Genomic DNA, 20761 nt, shown 5'->3' on the forward strand with positions numbered 1-20761 from the left:
CAACCTTGCCTTCCTCCCGGGTTTCGGCACCAATGTAGCAAAGTTCAATGTAGGGAAGGAAGGAGGCGGGAACCGGCATCATTTAAACATTAAACTTTAATCAAAATAAATAAACAATAACACGGAAGTAAAAGGCCACACAAACAAATAAAACTTAACCTATTTCCGGGCCCGGTCCTCTCTCGTCGGCAGTCCCGTCGCTCGTCCTCTTATGCTCTCTAGCTCCCCGTGAGGCATGCGGGACCGGTGCGCGTACAGCTGATACTCATCATCACTCACGCCACCGGCCCCGCCTTCCTCGCTACAACAAGCATATAAAAATATTTTCTTATTTCTTGGTTGCTTTGGTTAAGTGTGAAAAAATGTTGTTAGACCCATGAGTAATGCCAAGAATATTTGTGTGTATGATTTTTGTGTGTTAATGATATGTATATTTTGAAATTCTAGACTGCATTATATTATATCTGTCTCTGTCATGCATAATATGTATACATGCATGGTCATTGTTTAAATCTTCTGAAGCCATGATTATTTCTGAAACTTGATGAAGTCTAAATAGTTCTCAAGTTTGATTTTTGTTTAGTAACATGACAAATGGAAAGTAAACTGTTACATTGCAAGTTTATGCTTTACGTGTCAAATTCTTTGTGCTTAACCTTTATGGAAAAGATGGAAAACTGGAAAATAGACCATCATTGAAAGCTGGATGAAATTGTCACACTATTACTCATGTGGACTGCAAACAGGAAAACAGGCTGTTAGATCCCTCACAAAACAAAAATATATAGGAACATACTGGCAAATAAATATTATTTTTAAATTTAATAATACATTTCAATATATTGGGATCAAGCGTGCTAATATTTTGTAATATAAAAAGGTCAAGGATGTAAAGGAATAAAGTAAACCCTGCTGCTGCTGAAAAAAAACATTTTACGCTTTTAGTGTAAGAGGAAAGACATTTAATAATCAGCTCCACAATGTTACACATTGACACTGACATACAGAAACAACAACGAAAGTTCCACAATCCCTGAAATAATAAACACTTTAAAAAGTAAAACCGTTATCATATATTTCACTCTGGTTTGAAGTTCCTTTAGAATGTTTCCTCGCATCCTTTAGGTCTGCAATCATCAACATGACCTCTTCTCAGGCCACAACAGATCTCAGATCAGTATAATGGAGCTTCAATATAAACGGCACATGATTAAAGGCCTTTTGTTAGGGTGCAGAGTGTGTGAAACTACTGCTGAGAAATTCTCCTCCACCCCCCATCCTCAGACCGACGGTAGAACTGCGGCTGTCCACCGGGAAACAGGCCATCAGCGGTGGGATGATCCAAAAGGAAACGGATGGTGGATTTGATATGCTGGACGAAGTGAGGAGGTTCTGCATTCGGCGAGGTGGACAGATACTGATGAAAGAAAAGAACAAACCTTTAATTTCATCCTGTACAGGCAAATAATGATAAACCACATGGGTCAGTTCATATAGCTTTTTCTCCTATAGCTAAATGAAGTAGAATGAGGACCTCACTGTGACTGGACGGGTCTAGTTTACTGACATGTAATTGTGAATGGTCATACAGATGTTTGTATGCGTGGGGTGTCGCAAGAGTGTTAAAGTTCAGAACGAGTCATTAGTTTATGTAAATGCTCTTCTCGGGACATGGAGGGCTGTTTTGAGTTCTGATAGTATGATTATGTACAAAGATGAATAATAAAATAGGATTCCTCGTGATGGAGAACAGAGATCAGAGATGAATATTCACACCTGCAGTATAGTTTCATCATCTTGTGACAGCCAGAAGCTCATGTCATTGTTTGGTGTCCATCTGCACGGGCCGATTTTTACAAGCTCTCGGCTGGAATCATACGCCTCAACCATCTGCCAATAACACACACACACAAGAATATAATTCAACAACTTCTTAAAAAGTGTGAGTGATTTGAATGTGTTTTCTATACACATATATTACACCAGTTAGTTCGATGCTAAGCTTGATGTCTTGATGAACTTTTTGAATTATTCTCTTTTATGGGGCCGAAATACTTCAATGAACCAACCAAGTTAATCACTTTTTGTTAATAGAACTGTGGTCTAAGTTTAATATCACAAAGATACAGTGATTTTAATGGCTTGATGTTATTCACCTGTCCTCCAGTGAATGTGCGAGCAGATCGGAGCTCCTCTGCTGGACCTCGGCAGGCAAATGTAGCTGGGAACACGTGAGCGCTTTTAACATTTACTCCTGTACACAAACAAACAGACAGTTGTCTAGAAGTATTATACACCTGTGAAATGTGAAGTCTAACAGTAGAACATACAGACAGTGCTTATTATATTAATCTTACAGTAATTCATTATTAATTGTTATAATCCTGCGATTCTGTGCTAATTCTACTTACTGTGAATTGGATGAAAGTAATCATTTGGCTGCTGTCATATATCAATTGATTGCATGGAAATATTGCACAGTACCTATTCCGTACACCAGGGGGCGATGGATCCCCTCCTTAACAGCATCATTCACATCTAAACAAGAACAGAGGTTTTAAGGTTAAGTTGCACAGGTTAAGACATACAGTACAGTACACTTTCACATTATGCAAGAGTAAAGAGTGTTGATACTCTACCTGTAATACAGCAGGTTTCAAGGTGAATATCTTCTTTCTGTTTTTGAAAGGCAGCTATAAAGCAAAACAGCACTTAGAACACAAAACACACATGTGCATAGTATTTTATATTAATCACATACCGAGTATACTGAGACTGAGGGAGTGAGAAATCTTCTCATCGTCCTGAAACCCCCCGACAAGATGGAGCTGTAATCTGAAGACAAACACAGAGATCTCTTTTAGAAGACACAGCGTCTGTTGTTTATATCCAAAGGCTTTTGACATCAAATCTGGTAAACAGTGCCGTTTATTTAAATTTTCGGAGACTATTTGATTCACTAGTGCACTTTCATGTACAGTTTTAAAAACAGGTAAATGCCAAAGCAATAATAACATAATAATAGACCTCAACGAAAAATGATATAAAATGATTAAAATAACAAAAAATGGGTAGAAGTGCTTACTAAATCATAAATATAACTCAAAAATAAAGCACATTTCTGCTCATGGGTGTCTTTGTCTGTGTGCAATATGAATCAGACTGTTGGTGAACAGGGGCTAGGTGGTATGTGGGCGAGCCGTCTGAGGCTCAGTCTATTTTGATCAAACATTCTTTAAAACCCACATAAGGTTCAGTAAAGAGACATATGACATAGCATCACCTGCCATCTTTAGCTGGGTTGCTTCTGGAGGTGACAGCGTTGACTATGAGAGGAATTTCTGTCCATGTGTTGGAACCATCACAGTGTGCGAGACAAGTTGCTCCACTACCTTCAGAAGACAAACCAGCGTTAGACATCAACACTGGTCCACATCAGGGACTATAAAGACACTGGGCTGTATTTACCTGTGTCACGCAGCACGACTAAGTGGCACGTTGTGGCATCATCTGAGCCCAGGATGGAGACAGAATCTGATGAAACAGAGATGTCAGTGTATGTGTGTGTAAACATCACAGCACACAATAGATTCATCCCACAAACTCACTGTCTGCAGGTGTGGTGGCAGCAAACTCCCGCTGCTGGATGTACAGCAGCTCTTTCGGGTCCACTGGTTCCGGACTCTTGGACTCAAACTGCTTTGCATGTTCCTAAGAGAAAACCAACAGGCACAGGGAATAAATAAATGTGTCTTTTGAGACTAAAACTGCACATGTTTATTACATGTGCGTGTCCAAACTGTGCATATCAATTTGATAAGGACTGTTTTGGGGTAGTTAACAAATAACACTTATTAATTATCATAAATTAATCATGGTTTTATTATGCGGTAAACATGTAGTAACCATGTTTTTAGCAAACTGACTGTATTATCATAGTTTTACTACAAATATCATGGTTAACTATGGTTATTGTGGTCTGTCCAAAACTAAATTTGTGGTTACTGTGGTTTAACCAAATACTATAATTTAACTAGGATCATTGAATCCAATGTGTTTACCATTTCTTATGTTGTTATATGTAACTTTATATATCTTTGCTGTTTATAATGAATTGGTTAGCGATTTATAACTGTTCAGGTATTGCTAATAATACTCCTAGGCAATAATGGTGAAAATAACCTTATCTTTAGAAACATTTAATAATACAAATTAGACAGACCCCTATATACAGAGAAATGTCTGACGTTTTTCATTTTCAGTTCAATAAGTTCAATCTTTAGCACGTTTTTATCTTACACAAAACATCACATAAACAGACGGACCATTGAAACAACATTCTATGCGCATACAATTCAATTCAATTTTATTTATATAGCGCTTTTCACAATGTGCATTGTTCCAAAGCAGCTTTACAGGAGCAAATAAGAAAAACACAGAAAGGTAAAACACAGCACAGTGCATGGTGTTTATAGACCAAGCAAGATCATTCTAATAAATAATATCTAATAAATAAATGACTAAATAAATGCAGTCTCCCGGTGAGCAAGCCAACACTGCACTGCAATACACTGTCATATACATACCATTTAGTTTATTAAAGAGCCTAAATACACAAATAATAAATACATAATTGTATAAATGTATAAAAGTATGAATGTCTGAGATGATTTCTACCATCAGATGTGGATATTTGCTGAAGAGTTCTGCGGTCGAGTTCAGGCGCTCTATTCGCTTATTCTGTGTGAACAGCGGCATCCTAACAGCGTGAAGATCTTATCATATAAAACTTATTTAAAACATCTATAATAAATAACTCATAAAAACTCCGTTTGATCCTTCATCGTTGAAACATTTTCTTCCGCTTTGGTTAACGTCACAGGTCATGTGATATTATGACAGCGGAAATGAGTCATGTTAATATAATCCAGTAGGGGGCGCTCCATACTAACTTTCTTAAAAAAAATATATAATTTGCATCTTATATTTAATAAATATATACATTTAAATCGAATGCCATCCATCATATACATATCATTTCTATATACGTTTCAAGAATAGAAGTTTTATTTTTCGCAGTGTTTGGGAAATGTCAGAAATCTTCCACAAATCAGTGAAATCTTCAGATGAGGTCGTGTAATCCGTGTCCTGGTGTGAACACAATGGACAGTTTACTCAACCAGACTTAAAGAGAAACAAGTACATGTACTACATACACTATTAACACGTAGAAAAATCTATGAATTAAAAACTGTCAACTCACGGTGATGTTTTGATCACGCATGAGTATGAAGTTTCCACAGAAGCACGTACGGTTACAATGATATCACGAAATTACTCACTTATTGCTCAATTGACATGCACAACTATAGGTTATCAGAAAAAGACATTGATATTAAATGAGTCATTAAATGTCTTAGTTAATGGACAAACACTGGTGACTGGCTAAATTATTACAATATAATATTTGATCTGTTTGTTTGCATCTCATGCAATTACATACTGTAAGTTTCTATTTCTATGCCAGGCCAGTGAGATACATTCACATTTACATTTAGCAGACGCTTTTATCCAAAGCGACTTACAAATGAGGTAAACAATGGAAGCACAAATTGGCACAACAAAAAGCATAAGCGCAGTAAAAAATCTGGCCTCATATAGCCTACCACAGTATACAAAGCTAAGATTTTTTTTAAGGATATAAAGAGTAGAAAAGAGATAGAAGTCAGAACTAATCGGTCAGGTGCTGACGGAAGAGATGTGCTTTCAGCCGATTCTTAAAGAATGTGTGCCATCATTTTCAAGAATAGAAATATTTAATGTAGTACCGCTGCTGACCAGCAGGAGCTGTGGCGATTTTTATAAGGTTTTATGTCAATGTCACTTTATTTATAAAGCACTATTTAAAACAACAGCTGTTGACCAATGTGCTGTACAATTAATCAATACATTCAAGCAAATTAACTAATAAAATAATATAAAACAGAACACACAATGGTATATCAAATATAGCACGGCTCTTTATAAGCCTTTGTAGAAGGAATTTGTTTTTTCAAACACGTGAAATGACTTGCATTCATTTCGAGGAGTTGTAAATCAGTTTTTTTTTCACCACCTCAAATTACAATACTAGATTTTACATTAACACTATTAATTATAATAATTATCTTTACAGTACATCCTTACATTACTAAGATTCAAAACTATCACAGTATGATCAACAGCTTCAGTTATATAAACTCAATTATGAAGACACATCCGTAACATCCTTTAGAAACACAAGCGCTTGAGCAGATCTGCTCGGGTCTGTTTGATCTATAGGCCTGTGATTATTAACTCACTGAATGAAACCGATGAAAATGAAGCGTTTCATCATGTTCTTTGTCTCAGATAAATGCGCATGCACTTCACAGGAGCAGGTGTGTGTGTTGCTTTGTTACTGTCCAGGAATTGAATGAAGTGTTTTATAACCCAATGCATATGCGACTATTTATAGACTAATCAAATGGATGAGCTGGAGAGGACTGAGGATTTATATCAATCACCTGTCTGCAGTGAATTAAAATCAGAGTTTAATGCAGAATGTTTACTAAATAAAGAAAACATGAAGGTCGTTATTTGGTGCATCTGAAATGTCCTTTAAAATCAGAATTAAATTTTGTGTACACTTGTTTAAGTACATACTGTAGTTTATTCAAGTTATCGATGTAATGTCAAAGAGGGTTGTGTCTAATGTTTGTACATTCAACAACTCTTAAAGCCAAACAGAAGTAAAATGACTTGAGACGCATGATCCAGAAAACAAACAGCAAACATTATACGAAAAGAAACAAGCGTGCATGAAAGTTTTACTCGTGAAACTTTAGATCAAAAACATCAATGAAGAAATAAGTATAAAAATATTGACATACAGATTTTTTCTGATATTTCTAAGTGCTTCGATAAGCTTCACAAACGTACAAATGTTTGCTAAGCTATTGGTTTAAATAATTTGAGAAATGTGCAGCATTTGGTTTGCGCTCAGTCAGTTCCTCAAGCACTACGTTGAAAAATAACGAAAAAGGGATGTGGAATTCCTCTTCCTACAATTCAAGAGTGGAATGTGGGTGCTTCTTAAGAAACTGATGGCAAACACGTGATCTAATCTATTAAACATAGAAAAATATACTTCAACAGCCAAAGAAAGTAAATAAAATCAATTATGCCGCGGTCCTGTGTTTGAAGGCCAAAGCTAAAGCATCATGCAGCCGTCTACAACAGTCCAGAGCGTGTATATTTATGTAAATGCATGTCAAATCAAAGTACAGAAAAACATCAGTCCTAGCCCACCACTTACGTGGGTTATTGGCTAAAACGTCACAGAGCACCACGAGTGTTCGGGTATGTGCGTATAACTTTGTACATGTAAAGGAAGATAGTAAATCACAGACACACGCTGGTGCATTTCTGACTTTGATGATAAATTCGAGCAGAGTAACCCCGCTGTCTAACAGACTGTCAATCATTAGCTCCTCACCTCACCACTGGTCTCCACAGCAAGTGAAGCCCCGCCTCTGAGTGGCCACCGTGTCTCAACAATTACATCCTATACTTCGCCCAATCACTAAAACCCTTCAAACCCTTCCGTCACAAAAAGATTCAGGTGGCTTTTAAATGGTTGAGCGCAAAGGAAAACCACAGAGACACGACGGACATCCAAGAGCAGAGCAGCGCATGTTCTTCTGAGTGAAAGATCACATTAATCTGCCTTTCTGATGTATGTTGATGACCTGAGATTCTCAGAAAGATTACTAGAAAGAGACTTGATGTTTGCTAAGTGGAAAGGGAAGATCACCGGTATGAACTGGTTTAAACTAGTAACTGACAGCCTGTTAAACGAGCAGGGTTTAACCTCAGCAGCCCGCCTGAGTGATGTCACCACCTGAGTTTTTGGTCACCTCCATGGTGGTGAAGATCTGGAGAAACAAAACATAGAAAAAACGTTATAATGATGCCTTAATTGAGTGGTGCAGGGATGACACATTTTTGTAGGCCAACACAGAAGTTAATAATATTGACAAATTAACACAATATTTTTGAAGGCCTAAATACAACAGACTACACTACAGGACCTCTCTCGATATCAAGTCTCCGACAAACATTCCCTGGTGAGTAAGGATGTAGTCGCTTTTAGCAACTTTTTAGCACCTGCCGTTTTTAAGCCACGATAAAGGGCTCGGCATAGTCCAGGCGAATTGCGCTTTCGTTCTGCGTTTTGGGGTAAAACGAAGCTTGAAAACGTTGAGAGACGGTATAGTGTTTTCGAACAATCCAACACCCCTTTGTTTCTGGAGGCGGGGTTTACTTGACGTATGCAAATATGACCTCACCTCAGCTAAATAAAATGACACGTTATTTCCCACAGACCGGGTGGCCCTACATAACACACCCACCTATTACTTAATGACCATGGACCAATGGTGGCTCGAGGGTGTTTACCGGCCAACACTAACTTTCCCGGAGAGTTCTGTTTGGTTTGCTGCGGTGAACTAGTGAAACGAATTGTCGTTTGGACCAGATTTTGTTCAAAATCAGGTCACAGACGGTCGTTTTTTCGATTTCGAATGTAGTATGCTGAGCCCTTTAAGCTTTAAAAATCACGAGCGGGTTATAACTGGTGTGTTTTAATGTCAAAGAATAAAAAGAGAAAATATTTAGAGGTTTTGTTAACCACAGACCTTATTTTAGGCATTTAACCAAAACCCCATAAAAAAAACAGACTTTAGGGCGATGGAACTGGAAGTGCTACAATGCTATTTTTTTGCATACAAAAATATGTCATTCTTTGCACCACGTCATATTACTAATATTTTATAATAAGTTTTAGTTTAAAGGAACAGTTCATCCAAAACATTTAATTCTCATATTTAAAGCAGTGGTTCTCAAACTGGGGGCCCCAAGATGGTTCCAGGGGGTCCACAGATTTTGTGGCATTTTATGAAATATATAAATTTATCATACATTTTATGCAATCAAAAATAAAAATAAGACCACCAACCAAAAGAATCAATGTTTCAGCAATGTATAACTGAATATGTTTTTGGTTTAATTAAAATGTTAAGTTTAAGATTATAATTCATTATTTGGGGGGCCGCAAAGCGATGCACTCTACACCTATGGGGCCTTCCAACAAAAAAGTTGGAAAACCAACCTCATGTCTGTAAATGACAACTTTTGGGTGAACTGTTCCTTTAAAAAAATGCACTAGTAAATGTAGACCGAAGCTGGCAAAAGGAAACGCACCTCAGCACAGGTGGGGTGTATGCCGATGGTGTTTTCCAGCTGATCTTTGGTAATCCCACATTTCATGGCAGCTCCGAACCCCTGCGTGACCTCTCCAGCATTAGGACCCAGATAATGAAAGCCAATCACACGCTCCTAAAACCAGGAAAATACACAAAAATGTATGTGATCTGTCTACATGATACGTATAAACCGTTATGAGGAAATCTTAAAGGGATAGTTCAACTAAAAATAAATAAATCCTGTCATCATTTACTCACCAAACCTGTATAAATTTCCTTGTTCTTCTGAACAAAGGTAGATATTTGGAGTAATGTCTGTAACCAAACAGTTCTGTGGCACCACCGACTACCAAAACTACTATGGTAGTTTATGGAGCACCAAACTGTTTGGTTTCCCACATTCTTCAAAATTTCTTATTTTGTGTTCAACAGAACAAAGAAATTCATACAGATTTGAAACAACCTGAGGCCGAGTAAATGACAGAATTTTCATATTTGGGTATTTGTTCAGATATTTGATCATATCCCATCAAGACTTTCAAGTGATATTGTTAACATATGGGAGTTTTGAGAGGACAGAGGTTGTTGGTCTTACGTTGTCGAGTTTATTGCAAAGGATCTTAGCGTAGCACCTGTTGTTGTCCCGGCCAGGAATGGTGAACTCCAGCGGCCAGAACAAACTGTGATAGATCTACATAGACAAACAAACATCATTAAAACTCCCCCATCATCTGTTCAATTAATATTTCCAGTCTGATGACGCACCTCAAGGTTCTCCTGCCCTTAGATCTCCACGGCTTTCTCCTCAGCATAACCGCAGCTGCCGTACTCCATAGGAGTGAAGACGGTGGTGGGGACGTTCACATAGTCACACTGTCAGTGAATAACGGGCGAGAACAACAAAATTATATAAAACAAAGTTAAGACTGTTTCAATCTCACGGTTTTGAAAGACCATGTCGGACCTTCAAAGAAGAGCCAGCGAAGAACCGCCGAGCTAGGAGTTTTCCTGCCTGAATAGCCACAGGCGTCAGCTCCCACTTCCCCTCCAGGATGTCACCGATGGCGTAGATGTGAGGAACGTTCGTCTGTTCTTCATCATTTACTGGAATCTTCCCGTTCCTGGGTGAAGAACAGAGAAACACACTGCTCAGAATGGTGTCCAACACAGTTGAGTTTAAAACATGTTAATGCAGGAAATTTGATTCACTTTCATTAACAGTCAGCTATGAAAAATGATCGACAACCCTAGTACAGATACAAATGAAGAAACATGATGCAAGCACACTGTTAAAGAGCGGTTCGACTGAATTTACTAAAGTCGGAAAACTTGAGCAAGCAGGGGATTCATTCATATGAAGGAAACAGAAGTCCTGAATCACTACATGCATGTGTGTAGAGGTCATAAGGAATCATATGACTGTAAAGCTTCTATACTGCTCTAATCTCTAACATACAGACACATTCACACTATAATAATAATAATAATACACAGGAGCCTCTAAATTTAAAGATTTTTATATTTGAATTAAATCAAATCTTTTTCTAAATGGATAGAATTTGTCCAAATTATTCCAGCTCTCTTACTCCGTACACTATAAAATGCACTTAATGTGTCTTCTGGTGAAATTTAGGAGTTTAGTTGGAAAACTGCTGATTCACCGTGACACTACAGCCTCCGCCCCCTCTCAGGCTAGACCAGCCCCTCCCATGTTACCATGGGAATGAATGGGTGAGCAACTATGAGACCTGACAAAAAGAAAAGAACTTAAGGTAGATATAAGACGGTAGATGGAGGGTGGAGACATACTTTGGGTTGACTTTAACTCCAGCTTTGTCTAGTCCAATGTTCCCCGTGCAGGCATCACGACCGACTGCAATCAACACCTGAGATAGAGTTGCAGTTTAAGATTAGCATCATTATGTTATTATGTTGCAGTTTGAGTAATAAGGAAAGAGATTAAAGAATCAGACCAATGCTGCACAAAGTAAAAATGCTTATATTTACAACGAACAGAAGATTTATTACCAATTTAAAATATTAAACAAATACACTGCCCGTCCAAAAAAAGTCACCACCTGGATTTAACAAAGCAAATAGGAGCGTCCCATTGGATTGGAGGTCTAGGTTCAGCAACGTTATGTGCCCAAAGAATGAGGTCAGCTGACTTCCTGAATATACTGAATGACCAGGTTATTTCATTGAGTTTTTTCTTCCCTGATGGCACGGGCATATTCCAAGATGACAATGCCAGGATTCATCAGGCTCAAATTGTGAAAGAGTGGTTTAGGGAGCATGAGACATCATTTTCACACATGGATTGGCCACCACAGAGTCCACACCATAACCCCATTGAGAATCTTTGGGATGTGCTGGAGAAGACTTTGCGCAGCGGTCCGACTCTCCCATCATCTATACAAGATCTTGGCGAACAATGAATGCAACTCTGGATGGGAAAAAAAACATTCTGGACATTGCAGAAGCTTATCGAAACGATGCCACAGCGAATGCGTGCCGTAATCAAAGCGGTCCAACGAAATATTAAGAGTGTGCGACTTTTTTCTGGACGGGCAGTGTATCTTTAAAATGTAAGATTTAAAATAATAATAAATAAATACTATAACCGCAAGTGCTTCTGGACCAGTGTTTACATTTTTTACATTTATTTATTTGTTTTTAACGCCATATCAGCACTAAAGGCCATTTATGGCAAACTTATTCATGATACAATCAAACTTAACAAGCAATTGTAATTATTATATACAATAACTACGCACAGTAAATAATAATCATAAGTTCTTACATTTTAATACTTGATAAACCCAAGATCCTGCCAGAAGGCTTTTTAAAAAAAATGTCCATTCCATTAATGTAACCTCTGAATAAAAACGTTGTCTAGTATCATTTAAACCAGGACATTCCAACAGAATATGTCTCACAGTCAATACAATTTGACAAAACTCACATATTGTTGGTTCTTCACCTTTTTATATGGATTTAATAAAATTCTGTAATCTAGTAAAAATATGCATTAATATGAATCTCAAGCTAATGAAAAGACGCAATTTTATCTTTATATATATATATTATATATATATTTTATATATATTATATATTTTATCCAATCAATAACTTAAGTATTCTAAAGGTAGGGCACTAACAAACAGTTTACAATATTCACGATCATATGACACTTACAGTGTTGTATTCCCCCTCAATGATTTCATCACTCTCTGTAGATTTGGCCGTCACCTTCAGTCGGCCCGGCGTTCCAGCTTCAAGCTCCTCTATCTGAAATACAATCACAGAATCACTGCTGCGTTTTATGACCAGAACCTGATCATCATAATGTCATAACTCCAGCCGCATCAGATGGCGGCTAACAAGTTCAAATTCAATTCACAACACACACACACACCTTGACAGGAACAAACTTCCTGATGAATTTGACCCCGTGCGTCTCCATGTGGTCACCAGCGCGGTTGGCCATGTCCTGGTCGAAGCCTCGGAGCAGAATGGAACGAACCATGACGGTCACGTCCAGCCCCAAACCGGCCAGAAAGCCTCCACACTCTAGAGCGACATAAGACGCTCCGATCACTAAAGTCTTCCCGGGACAGTAGGACAATGAAAACAGGTCATCACTGCAAGAGCGGGGCACACGTGAGAGAGAAAATACAAGATCATGAATGGCTGAGGATACAACATAGAGAGACAAAAAGCAGACAAACGTTTGTTTAATCAGCATAAAGATTGTAATAAAACAGACACTGGGATCTTGCCAAACACATGCGGTTCACTTCCTCTTCTGATAAATGACAAATGTTTGTGCACTACACACACACAGACACACTTTGTGCTCACGACAGCATTATTTTACGATTTCCTTCTCCTACAAATAACAGCCGTTGTTTGGGGTGTATAATTACTGAACAGGTTTTTAATCTATCAGTCTTGATCAGACCCCTGGGGTGCGGCTCAGTTAAAACGGCTCTCTGGAGAGGGTTTATGAAGATCAGCTCACCTGGTGATGCAGTACTCTTTATCTCCGGGGATGCCAAGGTAACGAGGTCTTTCTCCCGTCGCCAGGATAAACTTAGAGGCGGTGTAGAACATCTCCTTACCGCGCTTGTTTGTCGCCTAATAAGAGTAAATGGAAGATTAGTCAAACACTAGGGCTGTCACGATTATTAAATAATCGTCTCATCGCGATTGTTTGACCTCATGGTGATGGTTTCAGATCATCGCAATTATTGCACATCTCTATAGAAGACACTAGGGTGAGTTGTAGTGCATCTGAATATTGCATATTTTAGTGTATATATTGTAACTAAAGCATGGTAATACTTGTAAAATGTACCACCACAACACAATCACTTTAAAAAAAACTAAAGCATATACCATAAAAATAACCTGCAGTACAAATTAATATTATTTCAGTGTGAAAACCAGTCTACCAAAATCTCTTTCTACTTCTACTTTCTACAAAATCTACTTCTCAAAGTAAACTTTTATTGTAGTCTTGCAAGTGAGAAAAAAACAGACTAGAAGCTTTTCTATGACTGATAGTATTTTAATGGTGGCTTCAATTCACACCTGATCAATTTACTTAATGTACAAGTATTTGGCGGTTGTAATATTGATAGGTAAAAGCCTAAACCTCAATTATGATGACCCAATTTTTTCCTATGTATTTCCAAGAAACAGAACATGGTCTTTATATTCAGAACAATATGGTCGTTTCAAAGCTTAACAAAAAAATATATGATAATTAAAAGTCAAAGGTCTAAAACAGACAATTAATCGTCATAACCGCAACGATTTATTAGGCAATTAATCGTCATAATCGCAATGATTTATTAGACAATTAATCGTCACAATCGCAACGATTTATTAGACAATTAATCGTCAACCAAATTTCATAATCGCGACAGCCCTATCAAACACAGTTAATTAATAATTAAAACAAGATTTCTTTTTACGAAAACTCATTAAATGACATGTATACTGTGACAGAGTGTTGCTAAGCAACCATCTAAAGTCACAGATCATAACTTCTCTTTATCAATACGAGTTTATAGATTATAGATTTTTCTGTTAACCAGGACATTGGATTTAGGGTCCAAACACACTTACCTTGATCTTGTGTGGCTCTACAAACTCTGCGTACGAGTTGACATAATTGACATTCTTGTCTCGGAGGGAAACCCTGTAGCCCCAGTTCAATGAACCGATGTAGTTATTTACTGCGGTTTTCATTGTATCCCAGTTGTGGGTCACTAGAAAAAAGGGCATTGTATTAAAAAAAAGAAAAACCTTAGAGAAACAATATCATCATGCGCGTTGGCTTGTGTGTAAGGTGTTTTCATCCAAAATAAAAAGTTTTATGATATACGTCTGATTCATGAGCACTATCACAATTCACAAAAATGGTTCAAATGGTTTCTCACGTTCCATTGTAAAATTGTAAAACTTAGTGGGCATTTCATCATCAAGACCATTTATGTTATCTATGACTTGTTTCCTCTTCATAACCAAATGACTTCAGATCAGAAATCACAATATTACAACACAACTCTTTGGACATACCCTGTTAAAAGTTCTTTAAATTTGACAGAAATCAGAAATTCAATTTTAAACAGAGCAACATATAACTCTTGTTTTAGTTTAACAGCTTTCCTGTAGCTCAGTGGTTAGAGCATGGCGCTAACAACGCCAAGGTCATGGGTTTGATCCCAGGGATTGCACATAATTAGAAACAAATGTATAGTATAATGCAATGTACGTTGCTTTGGATAAAAGTGTCTGCCAAATGCATAAATGTAAATAAATGTAAGTGTTGTCCACAGATTACATGATGTGTTTTTGTACCACACGCAGACATACGTGCATGGAGAATGACTCACCTTGCTCGCTAAACTCCCAGCCGAACTTGCGGGCATCCTGCATGGCTGTACCCAGCAGGGCCGTTTGATGCATGAGCTTTTTAGGAATACACCCTACGTTTACACACGTGCCTCCCAGACCTACAAACACACCGTTATACCTTACGTATGGCAACATGGGTATGCAAACATGGTATACATCTATGAATCTTTCTTTACCCCAGGTTGTTCCCTTTGGTGTGGGAATGACATAATCCAAAACCATCACCTTCTTCCCCAAGATAGCTGCTTCCTGTTGGGGCAGCAACAGGAAATGTCAAGATTGATATGTGCAACAACCACAAAACTGGCCGGTATGTTGGTCCACAACTACATTTGTGTTGATTAAAGTCAGATATCTTGGAGTCACATGTGACCTCCTGACCTTTGAGGATGCCAGACCACCAGAACCTCCTCCGATCACGATGAGGTCATAGTCGTACACCTCACTCCCTTCACCCAACAGCTGCTGCAAGACGCCATCTTTGTGTGCCTGTTACCACGACAACCAGGCAATCATTAGCAAAGGCATATACGCATCGCTGATAAGAGCAATCGTGAAGAGGCGCTCGTGAATATTCAGCTCTGTTACATGAGGTTCCAAAAACAGCAGATGGTTTAGATGGCATGAGGACGAGTAAATGATTAGAGATTTATTATTTTAATAACCAGCTCAGCAGTTGTGTAAATGAAGTCTCAGAAAAAATCTGGGTAATCTGGGGTGATTTTTCATATTTTAGACTTTATTTGTAATGAAGTCCCTCTATGTCAGCATGTATGAAGAGGGTGCTTGATACAGGTCTTTCATTGGCTGATGGGTCATCAAGACATTTCTGAAATGCTTGCAAAATCCCAGACTTCAGACTTTGCCCATCATAAACTCGGACACAAATGACAGAAATGAATTGTAATGTATCAGAATGAATAACATTTCAAAAAGAAATTGAGCTGAAATGTGAGCGTATGACCATCAACATTAAAGCTTGTGATTCAATTCAAGTTGCAACAGTGTCTTTTGCAACGTTCCAATTGTAATAATTTCAGTGTCATGTTTTTTAAGAGGAATAGTTTGCCCAAATCTGAAAATTCTCTCATAACCTATGATAACCATGACTTGCTTTCTATGGTCGACCACATTTTTTTAATAGTAAGCGGGCATTACACGGAGTGACGCAAATCTGACCCGGAACTGAAATTAGAATGACAGACGACTCGTTCTCTTGATTCAGATTCGACTCCTTTTCCCCCAAGCCAATAACTTTGTTATTCGTTCACTTTAGGCTTTACAACTTGGCAGACTGCTTACGTTCACACACAGCAACATTACACACGGCATGAAATGCAATTTTATGGACATTGTAATATTTACTCTTTAAGCAAAATAATGTAAAAAAAAGTTAACAATTTGACACAATTTAGCAAAAGCAATACAAAAATCGATTCATATATGGTGTCATGTGATATTTTGTTACGAGACAAATAGTCACAAGATACAACCAATGAGACTTGAAGTTATCGGCATGCTCATGGGTTTCAATGTTCCAAAATTAGCTCACACATTTTTATTTTGCTTTACTGATCAACTGTAGTCTTTTGGATTACTTTAATAATGGATGGATGTGCTTTATGAAGCCTCAACAATTTGGGATATAGTGACAGATGACTGGAAAACACTGAGATAAATCCATACCTTCAATGTGTTATCGCAGCCCCCGATGTGTTTCTTATTGATGAAAACGTTGGGGACTGTTTTCTGCCCCGTCATCTCATGCAGCAGGTCCTGGTAGTTCGTTCCATCCTCTGAAACACAGATCAGATGTGATCAATTACCACACTGCTCATGTTACACATCTACACCACATGGGCTGCTCTCCAGGATGGATAATTTAATCAGATCTGGATCGGACACAGCAGGCCTGCTGCTGAAACTAATGTTTGGCTCCGACTGCACTGACAGAACAAAAGATAATCCGCTATGACTTGAATATCCACTATATAGTCACAATGTCTTTAAAGTGAAAAAATGTTAATTTAATATTTTTAATATAATATTTTAATTAGATTTAATGTGAAATGTTCTAAATGAATGAAATCAATTTGTAGATGTTTTAGCTGTTTCTCCAAGAAATTGAAACGGGGAATTATCAGGGTCACATAAGGGGGGAATGGGGTGGGAGGTGATTCGGTCTGCAGAAGGAAGATGAGACATTAGTAACGCTGGAGTGAGTGTGACTCAGCAGGTCACAGCAAACATACTGCTGGTTTTACTGCTTTAAACATTAACTTTAGAGTTCAGCACAACGTTCAGAGACCACACGACATATTTCAGATCATCTATGAATGAACTGAGTCAGCCCGCTGGAAAAAAAACACCCAGTAACCTCTAACATTACGTAACTTCAACCAGCACGCTCGCTAAGGTGGAAATAGTCAAAGACATCCAGAAAGCCTGCTTAATCTAACATAAGCAATCTTAAACATCAGGAAGAACCTCGCCTAAAATTTTGTCATGCAGTCCACTGTACTTGCATATTTAACAGAAAAAAACATTTAGAGATAAAGCGCAATACATATGTTTACAACATTAAACTTCAAGTGAAACTAGTTTATTTTTTAAATGACAATGTGGTTAAAAAAACGATTGTAGTGTGAACAATAGAAATGGCTATATTATGTTGTGGCACAGCTTGGCACTTCCCTATTAGAGTAAATTCCCTATTATTCCCTATCCCTAAATTAGAGTAAATTGATTTGCATATTTGATATGGAAACTGATATTTGACATGATATGTAAATGATTGACAGTTATTGGGATCTTACCCATCAGGTCCAGCTCTACGGCATTACATTTCACATTCAGCTCTTTAAAGAGTTCCTTCACCTGAAATGAAAGAAACTCTGCATGTTAGTTTCTAAGCAGTATATCCATTTTGACCATGACAATATATAGTAACTTCATCGAATAAACATTATGCCAATCTACGTCCTTCATCGTCTTCACACGTTACCACTAATGTAAGACTGAGGTAAATAAACCCCATCATGTAAATATAATGAAGCGATACGTTTTATTACCTTAGATTGAGCTATTTATATCTACATATACCATATCCCCTTGCATGGAATTCACCATGTTGTTTCTACAGTAGCCCTACACGGACAAACTGCTCAACAGAGCGCATTTCGTAAATACATCATCTTCTTCGGCAAAGAAGCGAAAACGTAACAACTTATATTTTGTTCTGTCAGCAGGTGTCCTGAAATTTCATCCTACCCGGCAGATTGTCCTACCAGGCATGCGCACATCAATATTACGTCATTTTTTTGCACTGTAAAATCATCCTACCTGTTAATTTTATACTGCTACAACAATATTATAGGGTATTTTATTTGTTAAGTAATTTAACATAATTATTTATTACTGGTAGGACTATTGGATAGGTTATTTGCTCTGTAAATTAATCCTACCTGTTTATTTTATACTGTAAGACAATATGACAGAGTATTTTGCACTGTAAAATCATCCTACCTGTTTATTTTGTCGATGTGGTTTAGATTAAATAATTTTTTGCGCTGCGGTATGAAAATCTGACAAGTTAGGACAATTCGACAGAACACCGCTATAGTGCTTTCAAAGGGAGGGGTGGAGTGAGCCATTGGCTGCAATTCACAACCTCACCACTAGATCCCGCTAAATTTCATACACTGGATTTTTAAAAATGTTTTTTTTAAAAGAGTCACTGGAGTTTTCAATTCATTTTATTTGCCTGCACTGTTGAGGATCTTGACATAAACCACTATTAATCAAAACTCAAGATATTCCTGTGATTAACCTTAATCCTATTTGTCCAAACCCTAAATTAGAACTGTTTTACACTTCTGTTCATTTTAAATAAAAATATTAAGATAATCTCAAAGGCCACTGACAAACGATTTATCGGTATGTTACATTTAAATTAAATTCCATTGCTAACACAATGCTCTACCAATCTGGCTTTTTAAGTATATACAGTATGAGCATATTTTTATTTGAATGTCCTTCGAAGTATGACTAGTTTAGAATCTTCTGCACAGATGGACATGGTCACACACATAATTGTGAGAACATTCCTAAAATTTATATGAAATTAAACTAATTTAAGTACCGCACCCTAATCTTAATCCTCATACTTTGCCATAAAATCTTATTAAATTAATAAATCTTACTTTACTATACAAGACGGGACACTACAGCTTTAGAGAGATATTATGGTGGGAAGAAAAAATTCTTACCCAAATTATAAATGTGTTTTAATAGCACGTAACTTACACACTTTTTCCACTAACGTTAACTATATTAGTTAAAACACCCATTGTTTACATACCAAGGAACCTATTCCCTATCACTACCTTTAACGTAAGCATCAAGAGCTTTAAAACAAAATTTTACTTTTTCTTTAGTACAGAATTTTAACTTTTTTGGGACAGATTTCACTATATTTGACAACTTGTAACTGTCAAAAATGATGCCAAACCTGCACACAAACACACAATATCCAACAAGCACCTCTCAATAACTTAAGCTAAGCTAATTACTACAACATTTCAGAATTTTGCTTTAACTTACGACACTCTATTCCCTACACACACAATAAAACATTACAACTTTGACTGAAGTAACTTTGTACTCAACAGGACTAAGTTAAGTTTTACAAGGTTATGGGACATGTCGTAACGTTATATCCGTCAGGACATTTTCTCAACACCCTTCAATGCTCACTTACCTTAACACAATAAGGGCAGTAACTCTTGCTGAACACCAGCACCTGACTGGAGTCGACCAGTTCTTTGATCCGTGATCGGATCTGCTCGCGACCCGGGTCATTTTCAACAGGCGGCATGATGATCGTTAGCTGATCACTGATCTATATTCTGCGCTCTTCCGCTTTCTGAGTCAATGATTCTGAATAACGTGAAACCTAATCTCAGCACAAACTCATGATCTGATGTTAAAAACCGACGTGACAAACGAGAATATAAAGACTTCAATCATAGTCCGTCCTGTGCCGCCGGTGAATGACGCTGACGCTCCGCAGCGCGCGCACTTCTTACTTAACACAATAAGACCCTCGTCAGCCTGACCTGCGCGCGCCTGACTGAAAAACTTCATTAACACATGATTGAACATAATCGAAATGTGTGTAATTTATTGCTATTACAATTTAAAAGTAAAGGTAAATACAAAAGGTTTAGTAAAATTCAATTTAAATGACCGTTTAAGACATCTTAATTAGTTAAAAACCATTAAGCAGTTTATTTGGTTATGAGTCAATGGACTTGACAACTTATTAAAATATTTCATTATGTTTAAGATATTTTCCACTCATACACGAATGGACAGAAAACTCAAAAAGGCATTAAAGACCACCGGGCGATTTGCAAGAACCCTTAATGTGTTTTTATAATCGACACTACCGCCATCTGGTGTCCAAAAATACATAAACGCCTCAGATGCCTCAATTTAGATCATCTGATTGGAAGTGCAAGAAACCCACCAGTTAAAACTAAAACAAA

General features: G+C 37.5%; 2 protein-coding genes across 2 annotated transcripts; both read right to left on the reverse strand.

Annotated features, from left to right (window-relative positions):
- Positions 1 to 947: 947 nt before the first annotated feature.
- On the reverse strand, positions 948 to 4898 carry ntan1 (N-terminal asparagine amidase). Its single transcript, XM_057338273.1, has 10 exons — positions 4678 to 4898; positions 3609 to 3711; positions 3469 to 3534; positions 3284 to 3392; positions 2762 to 2835; positions 2640 to 2693; positions 2485 to 2538; positions 2157 to 2254; positions 1777 to 1890; positions 948 to 1417 (listed from the first exon to the last, which is right to left on the reverse strand). The coding sequence occupies exons 1-10, from the start codon at positions 4756 to 4758 to the stop codon at positions 1247 to 1249; spliced, it is 924 nt and encodes a 307-aa protein (XP_057194256.1). The 5' UTR covers positions 4759 to 4898; the 3' UTR covers positions 948 to 1246.
- A 2357-nt stretch (positions 4899 to 7255) lies between these two features.
- Positions 7256 to 20292, reverse strand: txnrd3 (thioredoxin reductase 3). The gene is made up of 16 exons (XM_057338710.1): positions 19972 to 20292; positions 18029 to 18089; positions 16899 to 17008; positions 15594 to 15701; positions 15389 to 15461; positions 15191 to 15310; positions 14421 to 14563; positions 13309 to 13424; positions 12703 to 12928; positions 12483 to 12575; positions 11094 to 11170; positions 10249 to 10405; positions 10050 to 10157; positions 9880 to 9975; positions 9283 to 9417; positions 7256 to 7955 (listed from the first exon to the last, which is right to left on the reverse strand). Exons 1-13 carry the CDS (start codon positions 20086 to 20088, stop codon positions 10068 to 10070), a joined length of 1491 nt encoding a protein of 496 aa, XP_057194693.1. The 5' UTR covers positions 20089 to 20292; the 3' UTR covers positions 7256 to 7955; positions 9283 to 9417; positions 9880 to 9975; positions 10050 to 10067.
- Positions 20293 to 20761: the final 469 nt, after the last annotated feature.

This window comes from Triplophysa rosa, linkage group LG7, assembly GCF_024868665.1.
Source record: "Triplophysa rosa linkage group LG7, Trosa_1v2, whole genome shotgun sequence".
Classification (NCBI taxonomy): Eukaryota; Metazoa; Chordata; class Actinopteri; order Cypriniformes; family Nemacheilidae; genus Triplophysa; species Triplophysa rosa.